At 39.8% G+C, this 17591-nt stretch overlaps 2 protein-coding genes across 2 annotated transcripts; both read right to left on the bottom strand.

Moving 5' to 3' along the window:
• Positions 1-2422: 2422 nt before the first annotated feature.
• On the bottom strand, positions 2423-6289 carry LOC116050853 (extracellular calcium-sensing receptor-like). Its single transcript, XM_031301079.2, has 6 exons — positions 6099-6289; positions 5591-5885; positions 4640-5434; positions 4242-4469; positions 3966-4089; positions 2423-3473 (listed from the first exon to the last, which is right to left on the bottom strand). The coding sequence occupies exons 1-6, from the start codon at positions 6185-6187 to the stop codon at positions 2560-2562; spliced, it is 2445 nt and encodes an 814-aa protein (XP_031156939.1). The 5' UTR covers positions 6188-6289; the 3' UTR covers positions 2423-2559.
• Positions 6290-11289: 5000 nt separating this feature from the next.
• LOC116050854 (extracellular calcium-sensing receptor-like) lies at positions 11290-15228 on the bottom strand. Its single transcript, XM_031301080.2, has 6 exons — positions 14883-15228; positions 14418-14715; positions 13484-14278; positions 13084-13311; positions 12766-12889; positions 11290-12203 (listed from the first exon to the last, which is right to left on the bottom strand). Exons 1-6 carry the CDS (start codon positions 15191-15193, stop codon positions 11290-11292), a joined length of 2670 nt encoding a protein of 889 aa, XP_031156940.2. The 5' UTR covers positions 15194-15228.
• Positions 15229-17591: the final 2363 nt, after the last annotated feature.

Below are 17591 nucleotides of genomic sequence, written 5' to 3' on the forward strand. Positions count from 1 at the left end.
ACTCTGTGTTGGTCTGCACCAACTCTTTAGCTGCTAAATGATCTACTTGGTTCACCAGCTAGTTGGTAATTTTGTCTGTCTGACATTTGGTGCTGGGCAGATGAAGGAGGCCATCAAGAAGGAGACCTTTTGAGCTTGGTTGGCTAGGGGTCCTGGAGCAGCAGACAGGTTAGGGTTAGGGTTAGACAGGAAGACTGTAATGGTAGTCACCAAAGCAAAAAAAAGACAAAAAACAGTGTGTGGGAGGAGTTTTTGGAGGCTATGGAGAAAGTCTTTTGGTTGGCCTCAAGAATGTTGAGTTATTGGCTTCATTAGACCAAAACACACAATAGGACGGTTTGTAGCCGAGTGTGAAGCAAACAGGATCTGTCATGCCATGGTTTTCTTCTGGTGAACGGTGGATTGCTCCCTTTGGGTTGGAAGTGAGCTAACGCCCCAAGCAAAGGAGTTCAAGTTTCTCAGGGTTTTGTTCATGAGTTAGGGAAAAAAGGAGCATGAAATGAACAGGTGGATTGTTGTTGCCTCAGCAGTTCTTGGGGTGTTGTACCTGATCACTGTGGTGGAGAGGGAGCTGAGCAAGAAGGCAAAGCTTTTTAGTGGTCAATCTATGGCACAACCCTCACCTATGGTCATGATACGGGATACACAGATACAAGTGGCCAAAATGAGTTCCCTCCATAGGGTCACCTTTGGACATAGGGTAAGGAGCTCAGATATCTAGCAGGATCTCAGAGTAAGGCCACTGCTCCTTTGCATAGAAAGGGGCCAGTTAAAGTGGTTCAGGCATCTGATTAGGGTGCCTCTGGCCCCTACCTTTGGCAGTTTACCAGGAATGTCCAACTAGTAAGAGACCCTGGGGTAGACCCAGAACAGCGATTATAAATGTCAACTGGTCTAGGAATGCCTCAGGATCCCATTTGAGGAGCTGGAAAGCATTGCTGATAGTCCAGCAGACATGTGAATAATTGTGCCTTTGATGGCAAAAGCATGAGCTGTGGCACACTGTTAGAGCATGCCCTTAGGAAGATTTTTGGCTATAGGGCCATCGCATAGGCAGACATTTTCCAATATGTCCATTACCGGTTGTTATTTAATCAGTAGCTCAGGTTCTAGACCACACAACATCTTGATTCCGGTGGCTTATCCTGCATTTTCAAGGATGACAAATACAGTGGTACTATTTACAACAAGCTAGGAACTACCTAACTACATATATCTGCCATTCAGGGTACTAAATTAGAGTAAAACCATCAACATATTTTATGTTGGCAGTTATACATGTTTTCGATATGTGACATGTGAGACTACAATGCAGTAATAACTTTATTTTTTTGGTTTAGTAAGACAAACAGGAGGTCACTCAGTTACATTGGATGGTAAAATGCAGTGCTAGTTGTGATCCACCACAGTGACAAAGGGCATGTATTGATTGTTACAATTATATACACTACTGGTCAAAAGTTTGGGGTCACTTAGAAATTTCCATTCCACTCCAATCCAGACAGAATACCAGCTGAGACCAGTTGCATTGTTTTTTTTTGATAAGGGCAGCAGTTTACATTATGTGCTTACTTAATTGCAAAAGGGTTCTCGACTGTTGTAGACAGAAGTGGCTGAAGAAACGCTTGAAATCCTTGCTTTTTGGTCTAAACGTCATACCCAAATTAAAGGTGGTACAGCTCCCATATACTTTGACACTCTGGGGTGTGCCTGATATCATTGGAAAGGTGATTGATGTGGGTGTGTTTGTGTATTTGAGAAGTATTTTATTTTGTACTTTATTGGCTTTTTTCTTTGCACTTTTCAAATGGAAATAAAAAAACCGCACAGACATATCTATAGAAAGAAATTCATATAAAATAAATTTTTGAGTCTTTTGGCTTCTGGATTCTTTCTGTAGTAAGCTGAGACATGTGGCTAATGCCCTGTGTTGTCTGTCACCTGTCAGATGTGTTTACAGCAGTGTAGTCTAATCATTTTACAGATGTATGACTTGGACGGAAATAAAAAACCTCCATTCTAGCCTCTGTAACTCTGTGTCAGTAAGGCCTAGAATCACTCTGACACTTGTACCAAAAACTCGAGAGTGTTACCTTTCCAATGATATCAGGCACATCCCTGAGTGTCAACGTATATAGGAGCTATACCACTTTTAATTTGGGTATGACGTTTAGACCAAAAAGCATGGAATTTCAAGCGTTTCTTCAGCCACTTCTGTCTACAACAGTCGAGAACCTTTTTGCAATTATGTAAGCACATAATGTAATCTGAAAACTGCTGCCCTGATTAAAAAAACAATGCAACTGATCTCAGCTGGTATTCTGTCTGGAATGGATTGGACATTTCTAAGTGACCCCAAACTTTTGACCGGTAGTGTATTATGTTGTACTAAATAAATGTTGTCATCTTAATATGATGTCACAAATTATATAGTGGAGAAATATTACGGAAGTACGTACAATGCAAGTAAAATGAGAATAGATGTCTACATGAAAGTCTACTTGACACATTGTAATGTAAAAATTATAATGGCATCTGCCGTTATATTATTTTAAGTTTTCAAAATGATTTTGGTGCCTCCTTCCCCATCATATTCTTTTTTGTATTCTTCTCAGGTTTCAATAAGATAATATAACATTTTGGAATAAAAATACAAAAGAGCAGTCCAAAACTGGAGGCCAGAATAGCAAATATCTCCACAGCAACGCTGAACTTCCCAGGAGAGCTGACATATGCTGGAATAAAAGTGATCCATACTGCGCAGAATATCAGCATGCTAAAGGTGATAAATTTGGCTTCATTGAAGTTATCAGGCAGTTTCCGGGCCAGAAAAGCAAGAATGAAACATAACATGGCCAGAAGTCCTATGTACCCAAGTACAGCCCAAAAACCTATAGCTGAGCCCAGAGCGCATTCTAAGATGATTTTGTGCTTAGATTCATCAAAATTCTTAAATGGAAAAGGAGGAGAAATTGTTAACCAGAGGATACATATGATAACTTGTATAAGAGTGAAACCCACAACACTGAGTTTCTGCTGTGCAGGCCCAAACCATTTCATGACATTACTACCTGGAAGTGTGGCCCTGAAGGCCATCAACACCACTATAGTTTTCCCCAGAACACAAGAGATACAGAGGACAAAGGTGATGCCGAATGCTGTGTGTCGCAGCATGCAGGACCACTCAGAGGGCCGGCCTATGAAGGTCAGAGAACACAGGAAACACAGAGTCAAAGAGAAGAGCAGCAGGAAGCTCAGCTCAGAGTTGTTGGCCCTGACAATAGGAGTTTTCCTGTATCTGAAGAAAATGAATGCTACAACAGCAGTGATGCATGTTCCAAATAAGGATGCTGCAGTGAGCAGCGATCCCATAATCTCTTCATATGATAGAAACTCTGCCTCCTTCTTCACACAAGCATCTCTTCTCTCATTTGACCAGAACTCAGGGTGGCATCGCACACAGGTGATGGAATCTGATAAAAAATAATATTAAAGCAGTTATTAGACCTAATACATTTGTATTCTTTTTGTCTCTATGTTAAATATTTGTGATGCATACAAAACAGACACTACATAATTACCAGATAATTTATAGCCTTAGGACAAATCTACATGGTCGGCATGGTATCATCATGAATGAAATTTGGATTTTAAAAGATACAGTACAAAGAGGAATTACTCTTTATGAATTGTAATGTATTTTTTTTTATTTCTTAATAACTATGCATTATATATATTTTTCAAATGTCATTTTTCAGGGCTGCTGCACAAACACAATTTCATCCACTCTCAATGCAATTATTGCAGTTTCAGTGAGAGAGAGAGATGTCCAAACCTCAGAAGCTGAGTCCAAAATCTACATGCTCAGATACCACTGAGTAAATACTGTAGGCATTTTTTTATTTATTTAAGTGAGCTGACCCTTTAATGACCTTGTTTATGACATTTTACCAATATTACTACACCTGTAATGTTGCTTATTTCTCCCTCTGCACATCTTATACAGTCATAGCAGCAGACAGGCTTTCCTTTCTGGAGAACCTTGCGAGTTCCTGGAGGACATTTCTCACTGCAAACTGACAAAGGCACCTACATGAAAAAAACAAAATGTATGACCTTTCACTTTCACCAGGTGTTGGCTTTGCAAGCCTCTATTAATACAGAAACAATTTTAATGACTTACACTATCATAGCAAATAAATGCACTGTAATCACCTTAAAGTGATACCATTGTAGCTTACCTGTTGTGAGTTCTGTGCCCAAATTAAAGACTTATTTTGCAGATTCAGCTGTTTGTCTGCAGGTAAAGATGCATCATAAAGACCAACTGTGACAAAGTCCACAATGCCATGTTCTGTTGGCTGCCAGTTTATAATTTCATACTTTGCTGCTGGGTCTCCATTCTCATCAAAGTAAACCTCATCTCCTTCCTTAGTTTTGAACTGAATATTTTTTATGTGCTGTAAAATCTAAGAAGATATGCATCCATATATATATATATCATTATCTGACCAACATTTTGTAGGCCTATTGGCTCAACAGCATGATGGACTGACTGCTATTATTATTAAGTTTAAACAATTTCCTTGTTAATGTGACTTACTTTAAAAACTATATGAAATGTTGGTGTTCAACTCACCGTAAATGGATCTAGCTGCACCTTGTTGTTACAGGTTTTGTTACATCTGAGAATATTATGAAGTGCGTGGGCCACAGCATACACTCCTTTATAGACATTGTTAAAGATAGGCATGAGCGACATATCAGTGAAGCTGTTTTGCACTCCAGTCAGATCTTCATGGCCAGTACATTCTCTCTGATTCCCTGGTGAAGATTTTGACTGTTTGAATTTACAGTTAAATAATGTCTCCCAAAACTCTGGAAACATTTCATTACTAGATGAATTGAGCGGCTTCACATCCAACATGAACTCTCTCATACCACTGACATGTGCTTTGGGGATGGACAGGCCTATGGCACCATCCAGTATGTGATTAATATCCATGGCTGCAATTTGGGAATCAAAGATCCAGCTCTCACTGCCTACCCACTGGTACCCAGTCAGGTTGTGGTTGGACAACTCATGAATTAGCACATCCATATCCATGTGGGAGAGGAAAGCGACAATAACTTTGGAAGTGGATGCCTTGATCATGTAAATTATCTTTTGTATTTTTTCTGGTGGATCTGTTCTAAAGAAAGATACAGAGTACTCCAGACAGATGCCCAGATGCTGGGCTGTTTCTGTGAATATGGCTATGCCATTGTTACCATAATCATCATTTGTTCTAATAGCTCCAACCCAAGTCCAACCAAAGTGCTTGACCAACTGGGCCAGAGCTCTACTCTGGTAGTAATCACTGGGTATTGTCCTGAGGAAGGATGGGTACTTGGTTTTATCACTTAGACAAGCACAAGTAGCAAAGTGGCTGATCTAAAGGAAAGAAAAAATAATTTGTCAAGATAAAGATATAAAATATAAAACATTTACACAGCACACTATAATTGTTTTTTAAATTTTTTTTGTTGGAAGAATTACAGAATAATAATTTTTCCCAAATGTAATTTACTTTTTGCCAATCTTACCCACCATTGGGATATGAAAGGGTCCAATGACAGTAGCTATAGCCATGCAAGGAGAGGAAGAAGTCTCTCCCATAATGGCCTGCACTTGGGCAGGTCTGGTACATGGGGCAGAGAGTGAAGATAATATCTCATTACCATTAGTCAAGGCCAGTGTAACCCTCACACCTCTGGCAATGGAGCCACAGACATCATAGATCTTATAGCCCAGAGAGATACCAGGCAGTAGTTCTGTGCTGTTATTAATCTCCTCTATGGCAAAGAGCATAGCCTGGGAGTACTGGAAACCTCTGAAATTCAAACTGGATGCAGACGGTTATAAATAGTGGTGCAAACTATTTATCCTTGGAATAAAACAGTAGCATAGAAAATGAAATAATCTGATAGTAATAATGCACACAACAAAGACTATATCTTATTTTAATACCCAATTTTATAAAAAAATGTTGTTCCTGTTTTGTATCTGTACCCACTCTCACATATTTCAAATCTAAATAGATATCTTAATAATCTACCTGGTGCATTCCAATGGCAGTGGCTTTTGCGTGTAGCTGTCCTGTCTGTTTATCCAGCTGCTGTGGAAAGAGAAGATTCCCCCCAGCATGAAGTCTCCATCCTTAGATAGCTGGGGGTTGTCAGCATCCCCTCTCTGCCTGCACAGCAGCTCCTCAGCCTGAGAGAAAGATGCCACCAGCAACAGTTGTAAAAGTAGACAACCCTTCTCTGGCCCCCTGTGTGTGGACGTCATACTGTCTACAAGAGATAAACCACTGGGTGGCATCACACATACCCTAATGTAAATCAGAAGCTTGCACTGGTATTTATATATTTTTGCGGAGCATAAAAAATAACAATAGATCAGTGATGTCTTATCTTCGTGGACATACAAGATTTGGCGAGAGTAAGAAGGTGCCCAAAAAGGAAGAATATTCAGTTGTGCTGTACAAACGTTTTTTTACATATATATTCTAACATCATAAAAGGCACAATTTATATTTGAAATTATAATTGCTATTCAAACAATAAAAACATAATACAGAAAATAAAATACACTAGGCTCACCGAAATGTCCAATAACAATACAGTCTTGTTTAAAATGTAGTACTCTATATCCTCGACGTTCCACTTCTGGGATTGCTCTGTTGCCGATGGAAATTCTGCAGGATTTCAGTCATTTAGGCTGGATATCCGTTGCCTTGGGCTTCCTTTGTGCTGACATTTTAAATTCCAGTCGATTATGAGGACTATGGTTAACCTTTTCTCATATCTCTGCAGGGTAAATCCAGACAGCTACCTAGACTATCTGTCCAATGTGAGTTTTCTCTTGCACTTCTAAAATAACTTTTGAACGTACACATGTTCCACCAAAACAATTTCCTTCCCGAGGTTTATTTTGCAGAGGCGCCGTTGCTTCATACGGCGCTCAGCGCCGTTTTTTCGTACGGCGCTCAGCGCCGTTGCTTCGTACGGCGCTCAGCGCCACCCAAGACGATTGTGATTGGTTTAAAGAAATGCCAATAAACGACAGCACGTTTTTCTCCCATCCTGGAATGCTGTGTGGACTCACTAGACCCTCCTCCGCAGCGCCGCGGTGGGTGGAAAGTCTGGCAAAGCGAGACTAAAAATGTATTAACTGACTTTCTTTTTTTTGTGGTTTCGGGACCACTTCGGTACAGTGAAATAAGCTTTACAAACACCATTATCACCTTATAAAGTCGATATGGCTATTGTGTAAGCCAGTAGATGTATTAGCTTATTTACACATCAAGCAGACACAGTGCAATAGGATTCTTTTGGAATCCATTTTCAAGTCAAGTCGAGTCATATAGTCTAATATCACACATTTGTCTCAGGGGGCTTTACAATCTGTAAGGATGTGTGACCACCTATTGAAAGTAAGCCCAATATTCACTCTCCTTTTAGCTATGTTTTGGTCTCCACCAACTCTTTAGCTGCTAAATGTTTTACTTTATTCACCAGCTAGTTGCTAATTTTGTCCGTCTGACATTTGGTGCTGGGGAGGTAGTGTACAGTGGGTTTTTAGATTTGTTTTGCTGTATACAGTATGCTGTGGCTCAGAGCGTTCAAAGTGTGTCGGCTGTAACACCAATTCATGTTAAAGTCTTAAATACAGGACAAAATACACATAAACAACTTAAAACGTATATTCCTAACAATATACTGTGTGTATATATATATATATATATATATATCATGCATAACAAAACATGCAAGAATTAAATCCCCCTTTTCAATACCATGCATATAGTGCCTATTGGCCAGACATGCCAAATCATGTATTTATAAACTTCAATATTCAATGGAAAATAATCTCAAAATGAAATAGCACAATGTGGTGTCAACATAAAGCACAGCGCGAAAACAAAATACTAACCCTAACCCAAAATACTTTCAACCAGGAAACGCTTGTTTGTTCCTCGGGAGTGTTTAATTTCAAACCACGATCTTTTTCCTAAATTTAACTAGTCGTTTTGGTGCCTAAACTTAAGTGTCATCGCCGCATTTTTCTGGCTAAACTCAACTACTACAGCCCCTGAAAGGACCGTCATCTGGCAGTGCCTGTAGCCGGCTCGCAGTCACCATATTGGCAATAAAACTACTGCCGCTGGCTAAATAGACCAGCAACTTTAATTGTTCTATCGCACTTTCATGTTACAGCGGTTTACTTAGTTTAAAATATTTCTATTTTAGGTATATAATGGTTTATTGAAGAATTGTTAGGCATTTAAATCACAATCATATCAAAACATATATATATATATATATATATATATATATATATATATATAGTATATATTATTATTTTGTAATGCAAAGTAATCATTTGATGAAGTTTGACCCCAACCTCTTCTAGTTTTCGCAAAGCTAGAAGGTTCCTGTGATATGTGTGGCTCGGCAAACGTGAGTAAACGATGGCAGAGGAGACGGTGCTCGCTCTACTGAATGGCAAGTTTCATTATAAAAAGCTTCCAGATGGAAGTTTTGATAAAACCAAAGTTGTGTGCACTTATTGCAGTGATGAACTAGAAGTGCCATCTTCGGGCGAAACACATTTTTGCTCATGTTAGCAAAGATGTTAGTGCTGGGACAACCTCTAGCTCACCCAATAAGAGCGTGCGTCCAATGAAGGCTGAGTCCTTTGCAGCGGCCCAGGTCTGAATCCAACCTACGGCCCTTTGCTACTTAGATCACCACAGGCGACCCATCGAGGGAAACTATTGTTACAAGAGTACATTAACTGTACAATGCTGAAAAAGCTAAGAAAGTGGGGCAGTTGGCAGAAGGTACTTTTCTTGCACTTACTGGAGACCACTGTACATCAGAAAGTAACCATAACTACCTTCGGTGTAACAGCACACATAATCAACTGGACTCATTCACTTTGGGCGTGTTAAAAACAGAAAAAAGGTATTTTGCCTAAGCATGAGCTAGCCAGTTTTTGAAGTTGCAAATAAGTGGAACATAACAGGCAAGGTCACAACTATAGGAACAGAAAGCGCTCACAATATGATTGCCGCCGCAAGGAGTCTACCATTCGAGCATTTGCCATGTGTGGTGCACACGATACAAAAGATGATCACTGTGGCTTTACGGGACAGCGGATTTGACAGTGTTTTAGCCAAATGTCGTAAAATAGTCAGACACTTTAGACACAGTCCCGCAAACACAGCAGAGCTGAAAGCTCAGCAAGCCTCTCATAGACTAATAGAGGAGTCCTTCGTCCAGGATGTGGTGGAATTAAAACAACAAAGATCCACTTGAATGAATGCTGGCACAGCAAAAGTACAAGTTAGCCATGCTAACCTCAGCTGAATATGACAGGCTGGCAAAGTTGGAAACATTGCTGAAGCCATGCAGGTAATGTGATTTCTCTGTCTTCTCCAATTTTACTGATAAGTAATTTGTAAGTCATCTAGACTAGAGTTTAGATTCTCTGCCCGAACCCGAATTGGACCCAACCCAACATTTCCCGCCACTATCCTCGGGCCCTTGATCAAGCATTTGTGTTTTTTTAATCATTACTTCATTAGCCTAATTGGGTGGGGAGAAAGCTATGCCATAAACATGCGCACCGTCTCCTCCACTCGCACGGATCACACCGGGCCTACTGTGCTGTATGGTGTAGCTTAAGTGCAACATGAAGCTTGAAGAAGAAATAAAAACAGAAGAATTAGCCTACCTTTGAGCAAGTTTTGAGGAAAGTCGGAGGTATGGAACCATTTTAAACAAGTTGTGGGCAGTGACAACATATGTGTTGTCACTGCCCATGACATGACACATGAAGCAGGCTTGCAATGGCAGAAAAGATGAGAGTCATCCTTCAATGTACTCTTTTGTTACTTCTGCAAGCATACCCCTTCTAAACAGATTTCTGCAGTTCAAACAACTCGGAATTGTAGTTGAGAACGTCAGTTATAACGGCCCATGTATTAAAAAAAATGTTGGGTTTAAATCGGGCTCAGGCTCATAATTACAGTTAATGTGTCGGGCCGGGCCGAGCTCGGACACAACGTGCACAGGCTCGGGTAGGGTTGGGCTTGATTTTTTGGGCCCGATCTAAGCTTTAATCTAGATATAATTTATCTAGACATATATGAAAACTGTAGTCATTAAGTCAATTGTACATCACTGAGATCCTAGGTGGTGAAAAGTATGTATCCTGCTCTGGTTACTACCTGCACTATGTCATCTCCTGCACAATGGAGGTCTCAGATGTTGACCCTGCCTATATAGTTGAGTGAGCTGCTAAATGATGGAGAACCTGCACCACAGGCCTCTGTAGAAAAAGTGGAGCCAGAGCCACCAAAGAAGAAGATGGCCCTCCTTCTGAGGGGATCAAAGTCAGTCTGATGATGAGGTACTGTACACAGATAAACCTGGTGTATATGGCAAGCTGACCCATACTGCTAAAAGATACTTGGCTACACCTGCCTCAACAGTGCAATATGAGAGACTGTTCTCTTTGGCAGGCAAAATTCTGCAGAAAAAGAGGTCAGCTCTATCATCTGAAAATCTGAACATCTGAAGCTAGTCTGCCTGAGCAACTGGTTGAAAGAAGACTAGACTGTATGATTGGTTGACAGGAGGAATGTTACAGAGATGCACACTGTTTGAATTAATTATATTTAACAAAGAATGTAGAGACTGCTCCCTCTGTGTCTACACATACATAATGGCATTCTATTTCTAAAATAGGCCTACTTATTGTTGCATTCATTTGAGTTAATGTTACTATGCAAAACATACAGCAGACATCTCTTTGTAACTGTTGTTGATTACTGCTTAATATGTCTGCAGTTCATATGGATGCATCAACAAATTAAGATTGTTATTGAACATGTGTTTAATAAATGTTAAAGAATTTGCAATCAATCATGATTAATCAGAACTCATGACTGTAATTAACTTGACTTGAATCGATGGACAGCACTAAAATATATATATATATATATATATATATATATATATATATATATATATATATATATATATATATGTTTTGATATTATTGTGTTTTACATTATATGAAATGCTGTCATAATATGCCACTTCACAAATGACATGATATACAGTGGGAAAATGAGTAGCTACAATGCAAGTCTTCAGTAAGATAGATGTCTACATGACGTGGTTACCAAATGATTAAGTACAATCTGGCATTATCCACAAAATAATTTTACGTTTTCAGAATGACTTTGGTGCCGCCTTCCCCATTATATTATTTTTTGTATTTTTCTCAGGTTTAAGTAAGATAATATAACATTTTGGAATAAAAATACAAAAGAGCAGTCCAAAACTGGAGGCCAGAATAGCAAATATCTCCACAGCAACACTGAACTTCCCAGGAGAGCTGACATAGGCTGGGATAAAAGTGATCCATACTGCACAGAATATCAGCATGCTAAAGGTGATAAATTTGGCTTCATTGAAGTTATCAGGCAGTTTTCGAGCCAGAAAAGCAAGAATAAAACATAACATGGCCAGAAGTCCTATGTACCCAAGTACAGCCCAAAAACCTACAGCTGAGCCCAGAGCGCATTCTAAGATGATTTTGTCCTTGAATTCCTTAAAATTCTTAAATGGAAAAGGAGGAGAAATTGTTAACCAGAGGATACATATGATAACTTGTATAAGAGTGAAAGCCAGAACACTGAGTTTCTGCTGTGTAGGCCCAAACCATTTCATGACATTACTACCTGGAAGTGTGGCCTTGAAGGCCATCAACACCACTATAGTTTTCCCCAGAACACAAGAGATACAGAGGACAAAGGTGATGCCGAATGCTGTGTGTCGCAGCATGCAGGACCACTCAGAGGGCCGGCCTATGAAGGTCAGAGAACACAGGAAACACAGAGTCAAGGAGAAGAGCAGCAGGAAGCTCAGCTCAGAGTTGTTGGCCCTGACAATAGGAGTTTTCCTGTATCTGAAGAAAATGAATGCCACAATAGCAGTGATGCATGTTCCAAATAAGGATGCTGCAGTGAGCAGCGCTCCCATAATCTCTTCATATGATAGAAACACTGCCTCCTTCTTCACACAAGCATCTCTTCTCTCATTTGACCAGAACTCAGGGTGACATCGCACACATGTGATAGAATCTGAAAAAATTGTATTAAAGCAGTTATTAGACTTGCTCAGTACCATTTGAATTTAGTTTTGTCTCAATCTTACATCTTTTCTATGCAAACAAGACTGACAATACCGGATAATAAATGGATAACCATATCACAGCTACCTGGTATCATCATGAATGATTTGGATCTTATAGTACAACATATAGTATAAATAGGTTTTATTTAAATATTTTTGTTTGTTTTATTTGAATAAGCATTATATATTATTTCTTAGAAGGTATCATGCTGCATTTGGGAGGAGGTGATCACATACTTTAGGCCTTTTTGTTATTTTTAGTGATCTGACCCTTAAATTACTATTGTCTTTATTATTCTATGTATCAGTCATCATTGCATCATTTGTCTGATTTTAAAAGCATTGATTAATGATGAAATGATATAGATTTTGTGTTTGCTTTTAAGACTACATACGTACTACGTATATCAGCCCTGCAGGAACTCCCTTAATGCTTTTAAAATCACATTACAGGACAATTTCTTAAAAACAATGTGAACATGTACATTTTAAGACTTTTCTTGTCTGTACCTGTAATGTTACTTATTTCTCCCTCTGCACATCTTAAACAGTCATAGCAGCAGACAGGCTTTCCTTTCTGGAGAACCTTGCGAGTTCCTGGGAGACATTTCTCACTGCAAACTGACAAAGGCACCTACATGACAAAAAGAAACCATGAAAAGAATGTATGGGCATTCACCTTTACAAGGTTTTGTCTATCAAAGCTGTTTTTTTGCATGAAAACTAAACATTATGATACAATAACAAAAACAAACAAACACAATTATACAATTATAACATTTCAAATAGACTGTAGTCAACAGTTACAGTAATACCATTGCAGCTTACCTGTTGTGAGTTCTGTGCCCAAATTAAAGACCTATTTTGCAGATGCAACTGTTTGTCTGCAGGTAAAGATGCATCATAAAGACCAACTGTGACAAAGTCCGCTATGCCATGTTCTGTTGGCTGCCAGTTTATAATTTCATACTTTGCTGCTGGGTCTCCATTCTCATTAAAGTAAACTTCATCTCCTTCCTTTGTTATGAACTTAATCTTTGTTATATGCTGTAAAATCTAAGAAGACATGCATCCATATGTATCATTATCTGACCAACATGTTGTAGGCCTATTGGGCCAACAGCATGATAGACTGACTGCTTTTTTTTTTTTTTAAATTAAAACAATTCTCCCTGTTAATATGACATACTGTTAAAACTACAATTTACGTATTTGGTTTTCAACTCACCGTAAATGGATCCAGTTGCACCTTGTTGTTACAGGTTTTGTTACAGCTGAGAATATTATGAAGTGCGTGGGCCACAGCATACACTCCTTTATAGACATTGTAAAAGATAGGCATGAGCGACATGTCAGTGAAGCTGTTTTGCAATCCAGTCAGATCTTCATGGCCAGTACATTCTCTCTGATTCCCTGGTGAAGATTTTGACTGTTTGAACTTACAGCTAAATAATGTCTCCCAAAACTCTGGAAACATTTCATTACTAGATGAATTGAGCGGCTTCACATCCAAAATGAACTCTCTCATGCCACTGACATGTGCTTTGGGGATGGACAGGCCTACGGCACCATCTAGAATGTGATGCCTATCCATGGCTGCAATTTGAGAATCAGAGATCCAGCCCTCACTGCCTACCCACTGATACCCAGTCAGGTTGTGGTTGGACAACTCTTGAATTAGCACATCCATATCCATGTGGGAGAGGAAAGCGACAATCACCTTGGAAGTGGAAGCCTTGAAAATGTCAATGATCTTTTGTATTTTGTCTGGTGGATCTGTTCTAAAGAAAGATACAGAGTACTCCAGACAGATGCCCAGATGCTGGGCAGTTTCTGTGAAAGTGGCCATGCCATTATTGCCATAATCATCATTTGTTCTAATAGCTCCAACCCAAGTCCAACCAAAGTGCCACACCAACTGGGCCAGAGCTCTGCTCTGGTAGTAATCACTGGGTATTGTTCTGAGAAAGGATGGGTACTTGGTTTTATCACTTAGACAAGCACAAGTAGCAAAGTGGCTGATCTAAAAGGAAAAAAGGAAAATCACCCCAAGACAAAGATGCAAAACATGAAACTTTTAAACAGCAAAGTAAACACTACTTAAAAAACTTATTTAGCTATGACGAGCTGGAAGAATTAATTTCAATTCCAATCTTACCCACCATTGGGATATGAAAGGGTCCAATGACAGTAGCTATAGCCATGCAAGGAGAGGAGGAGGTATCTCCCATAATGGCCTGCACTTGCGCAGGTCTGGTACATGGTGCCTCGGAGAGTGCAGATAACACCTCATTACCATTAGTTAAGGCCAGTGCATACCTCACACTTCTGGCAATGGAGCCACATACATCATAGATCTTATAGCCCAGAGAGATACCAGGCAGTAGTTCTGTGCTGTTATTAATCTCCTCTATGGCAAAGAGCATAGCCTGGGCAAACTGGAAATCTCTGAAATTCAAACTTGATGCAGACAGTTAGAAATAGTTGGAATTTGCCCATGAAAAAGAAACAATTGCATATTCATTATTAGCCACAAGAGGGATTTTTAAGGAATATTAATTCTTATTTTAAAAGTTTTACTTCCTCCTTAATATTTTCTCTAAATAGGTTCATACGGTATAATTTACCTTGTGCATTCCAGTGGCAGGGGTTTTTGCCTGTAAGTGTCATGTCTGGCTTTCCAGCTGGTGTGGAAAGAGAAGATTCCCCCCAACATAATGTCCCCATTCTTAGATAGCTGGGGGTTCTCAGGATCCCCTCTCTGCCTGCACACCGGCTCCTCAGCCTGAGAGAAAGATGCCACCAGCAACAGTTGTAAGAGTGCCCAACCCTGCTCTGGCCATCTCTGTGTGGATGGCATACTGTCTAGAGCTAAACCACTGGGTGGCATCACATGCACCGTAATGTAAATCCAAAACTTGCACTGGTATTTGTACATTTTGAAGCAGCATGGGAAACAATAATAGAACAGTGATGTTTTATCTACGTAGAATTACAAGGTGGGGTGAGATGAAGGAGGTGCCCAGATAGCAAAAGAGTTTTGGGTTTAAGCAAACATAGCAGGTATGAAAGCTTCCTCCAGCCTGTCATGGCCTCAGTTGGTCCTTGTGTGTTTCTTTATTTTTGTTTCCTCTCTAATTCTGGCCGTGTCTCAGCTTATTAAAACACAGCTATTAAAAATCAAATCTTGGGGGTGCCTGGGTTAACTCACCTGTTTGGGGGTCGTCCCATGTACAAAGGCTCAGTCCTCACCGCAGCGGCTGCGGGTTTGATTCCAACCTGCAGCCCTTTGCTGCATGTCATTCCCCCTTATTTTCCCCTTTCCTTTCTTAAGCTTTCACCTTTCCTTTATTAAGCTGTCCTGTCAAATAAAGGCCTAAAATGGCCAAAAAAATAATCTTTAAAAAAAAGAATTGTAATCTTAAACCTTATCTCCATCAAAATTACAGACCTGAATTCCAATTTGCTTTTAATTTAATCAACCGTACCCTCACCACACCTGCATGTACCTCTTGCCTGCCCCATTGCTGTTCATTCATGTATTCTCAGTTCCTTTTATTTGGGCTTGCTACCCATGCCAGCACGCTTTTGTATCTGAATTTTGTCAAGAAATCACAGAAGTCTTCATATCTGCCTGGGCTATAGCATTTGGATCCTTCCCTTTTTGCTTGACAGGACAATCTGGCCAAACATGGACTTAGCAAACAGTCACTAACTCTGCCTGCCATTTTCTTGGCATGAGTTTGGAATTACCAAGGAACTTTTCCTAAATGAAGTCCAAGGCTTTTTAAAGTCTCTCACTCAGTGCGTTTACACGCACAGCAGTAACCGGGTTATGCCAGTTCTCCCCATATACAATGGGAAGAATGACGGAGTAACTCTACCTCCGGTACAGTAGGTGGCGATCTACCAACGCACGACTGGCTTTTCTGCCGGTTGACCTATGTCATCATTACACCGATCGGCCTCTCAACTAGTAAAATTTAACAACTTAATATTTCATTAACACACTCTTGTCACAGTGGAGGAACGCAGTGTTCTCACCAGACGACTACAACTTTTTTGGCAAATTATATCAGTACCGTTAATCAGTGTCGGGTGGAATTAGTAAGGTATCTTCGTTAGCTAACTAGCTAATATCAACGTTAGCCAGCGGCCGCAGCAGTGGCTGCTTGGTCCCTCCACTTTTTTGCCAAGACACAACTTTGACAGCCCCCTGAGATGGCCAATCTGTTTAGCCATCTACTGATGTCCGCTTCTGCCTCGGCGGGGAGTAAAACAGATGGACCGCAGGCTCCATGCAACCGATGGCCCGCTAATTCAGGTATCGCTGTTTTGTTGTATGGTATCATACCAACGACTATGGCTCACAGTTCTGTCGGATTATTTCCGGTTCAAAAATCAACTTTTTTTTAAATTGCATGCAAATGCACTGACTGCTTCTGGAAACAGTACATTTGTGGCATTTTTCAGTGGGCAGTTTTTTGCAGTGTTTTTCTCCTGAAACCACCATTCCGGCCTCATCTGCACCTCAGTTAGCTGATATCCAGCTTTCACCCCGGGTTGCTAGTTACTAGGAGGAGGTCGGGGTGGACAGGTGGGTCACAAAACACGGGGGAGTGGAGTAAGATATCATGCGCATAAATGTTTGTCTGATATTGTACAAACCTGTTCATGAGAAGGCGTTGGGTAATGTTATTACTTTTATTGGGGCCTAATCCAAATATATATATATATATATATATATATATATATATATATATATATATTAGGGCTGTCAAACGATTAATTTTAATCGTGATTAATCATGTGTTTTATCACATGATTAAAATTCTATTATTTTGCATTTCAGAACTGTTTTTAAGTACATATTAACAATGTAAAGCAATTATTACCAGTGTATCTTGATTGGGAATCAAATGAATGCAAAGAAAGTGACTTTATGAACTTGACTTTAAGATTTGTATTTGTTTATTATTTATTTACTGTAAACAAAAGAAAAATGTGTGAATCTGTTATTATTGCACAATTCAGAACATGCCAACCGTAGTACGTCTTTACCACCCGAGACTTCTACGATGCTGACAGGTCTGCAGTTAGTTGCCACCCATTTTGCAAGAGCTGTAGTCATTTTTTTGGATTTGATTTCATCCACAGGTCGGCAAGTAGCACTCTCCAAAATAGTGCTTTGCCTGAGCCTGCTAGCATCAACCTGAGTCACGTTAACTGTACTACTATGCTTAGCTCGTAGGTGGTAGCTCAAGCTTGACGTGCTTCAGTGATATTTTAAATCGGCTGTACACAATGTGCATATGGCTTTCGACTTGTCTACTGAG

Source organism: Sander lucioperca, chromosome 5, assembly GCF_008315115.2.
Source record: "Sander lucioperca isolate FBNREF2018 chromosome 5, SLUC_FBN_1.2, whole genome shotgun sequence".
Taxonomy (NCBI): domain Eukaryota; kingdom Metazoa; phylum Chordata; class Actinopteri; order Perciformes; family Percidae; genus Sander; species Sander lucioperca.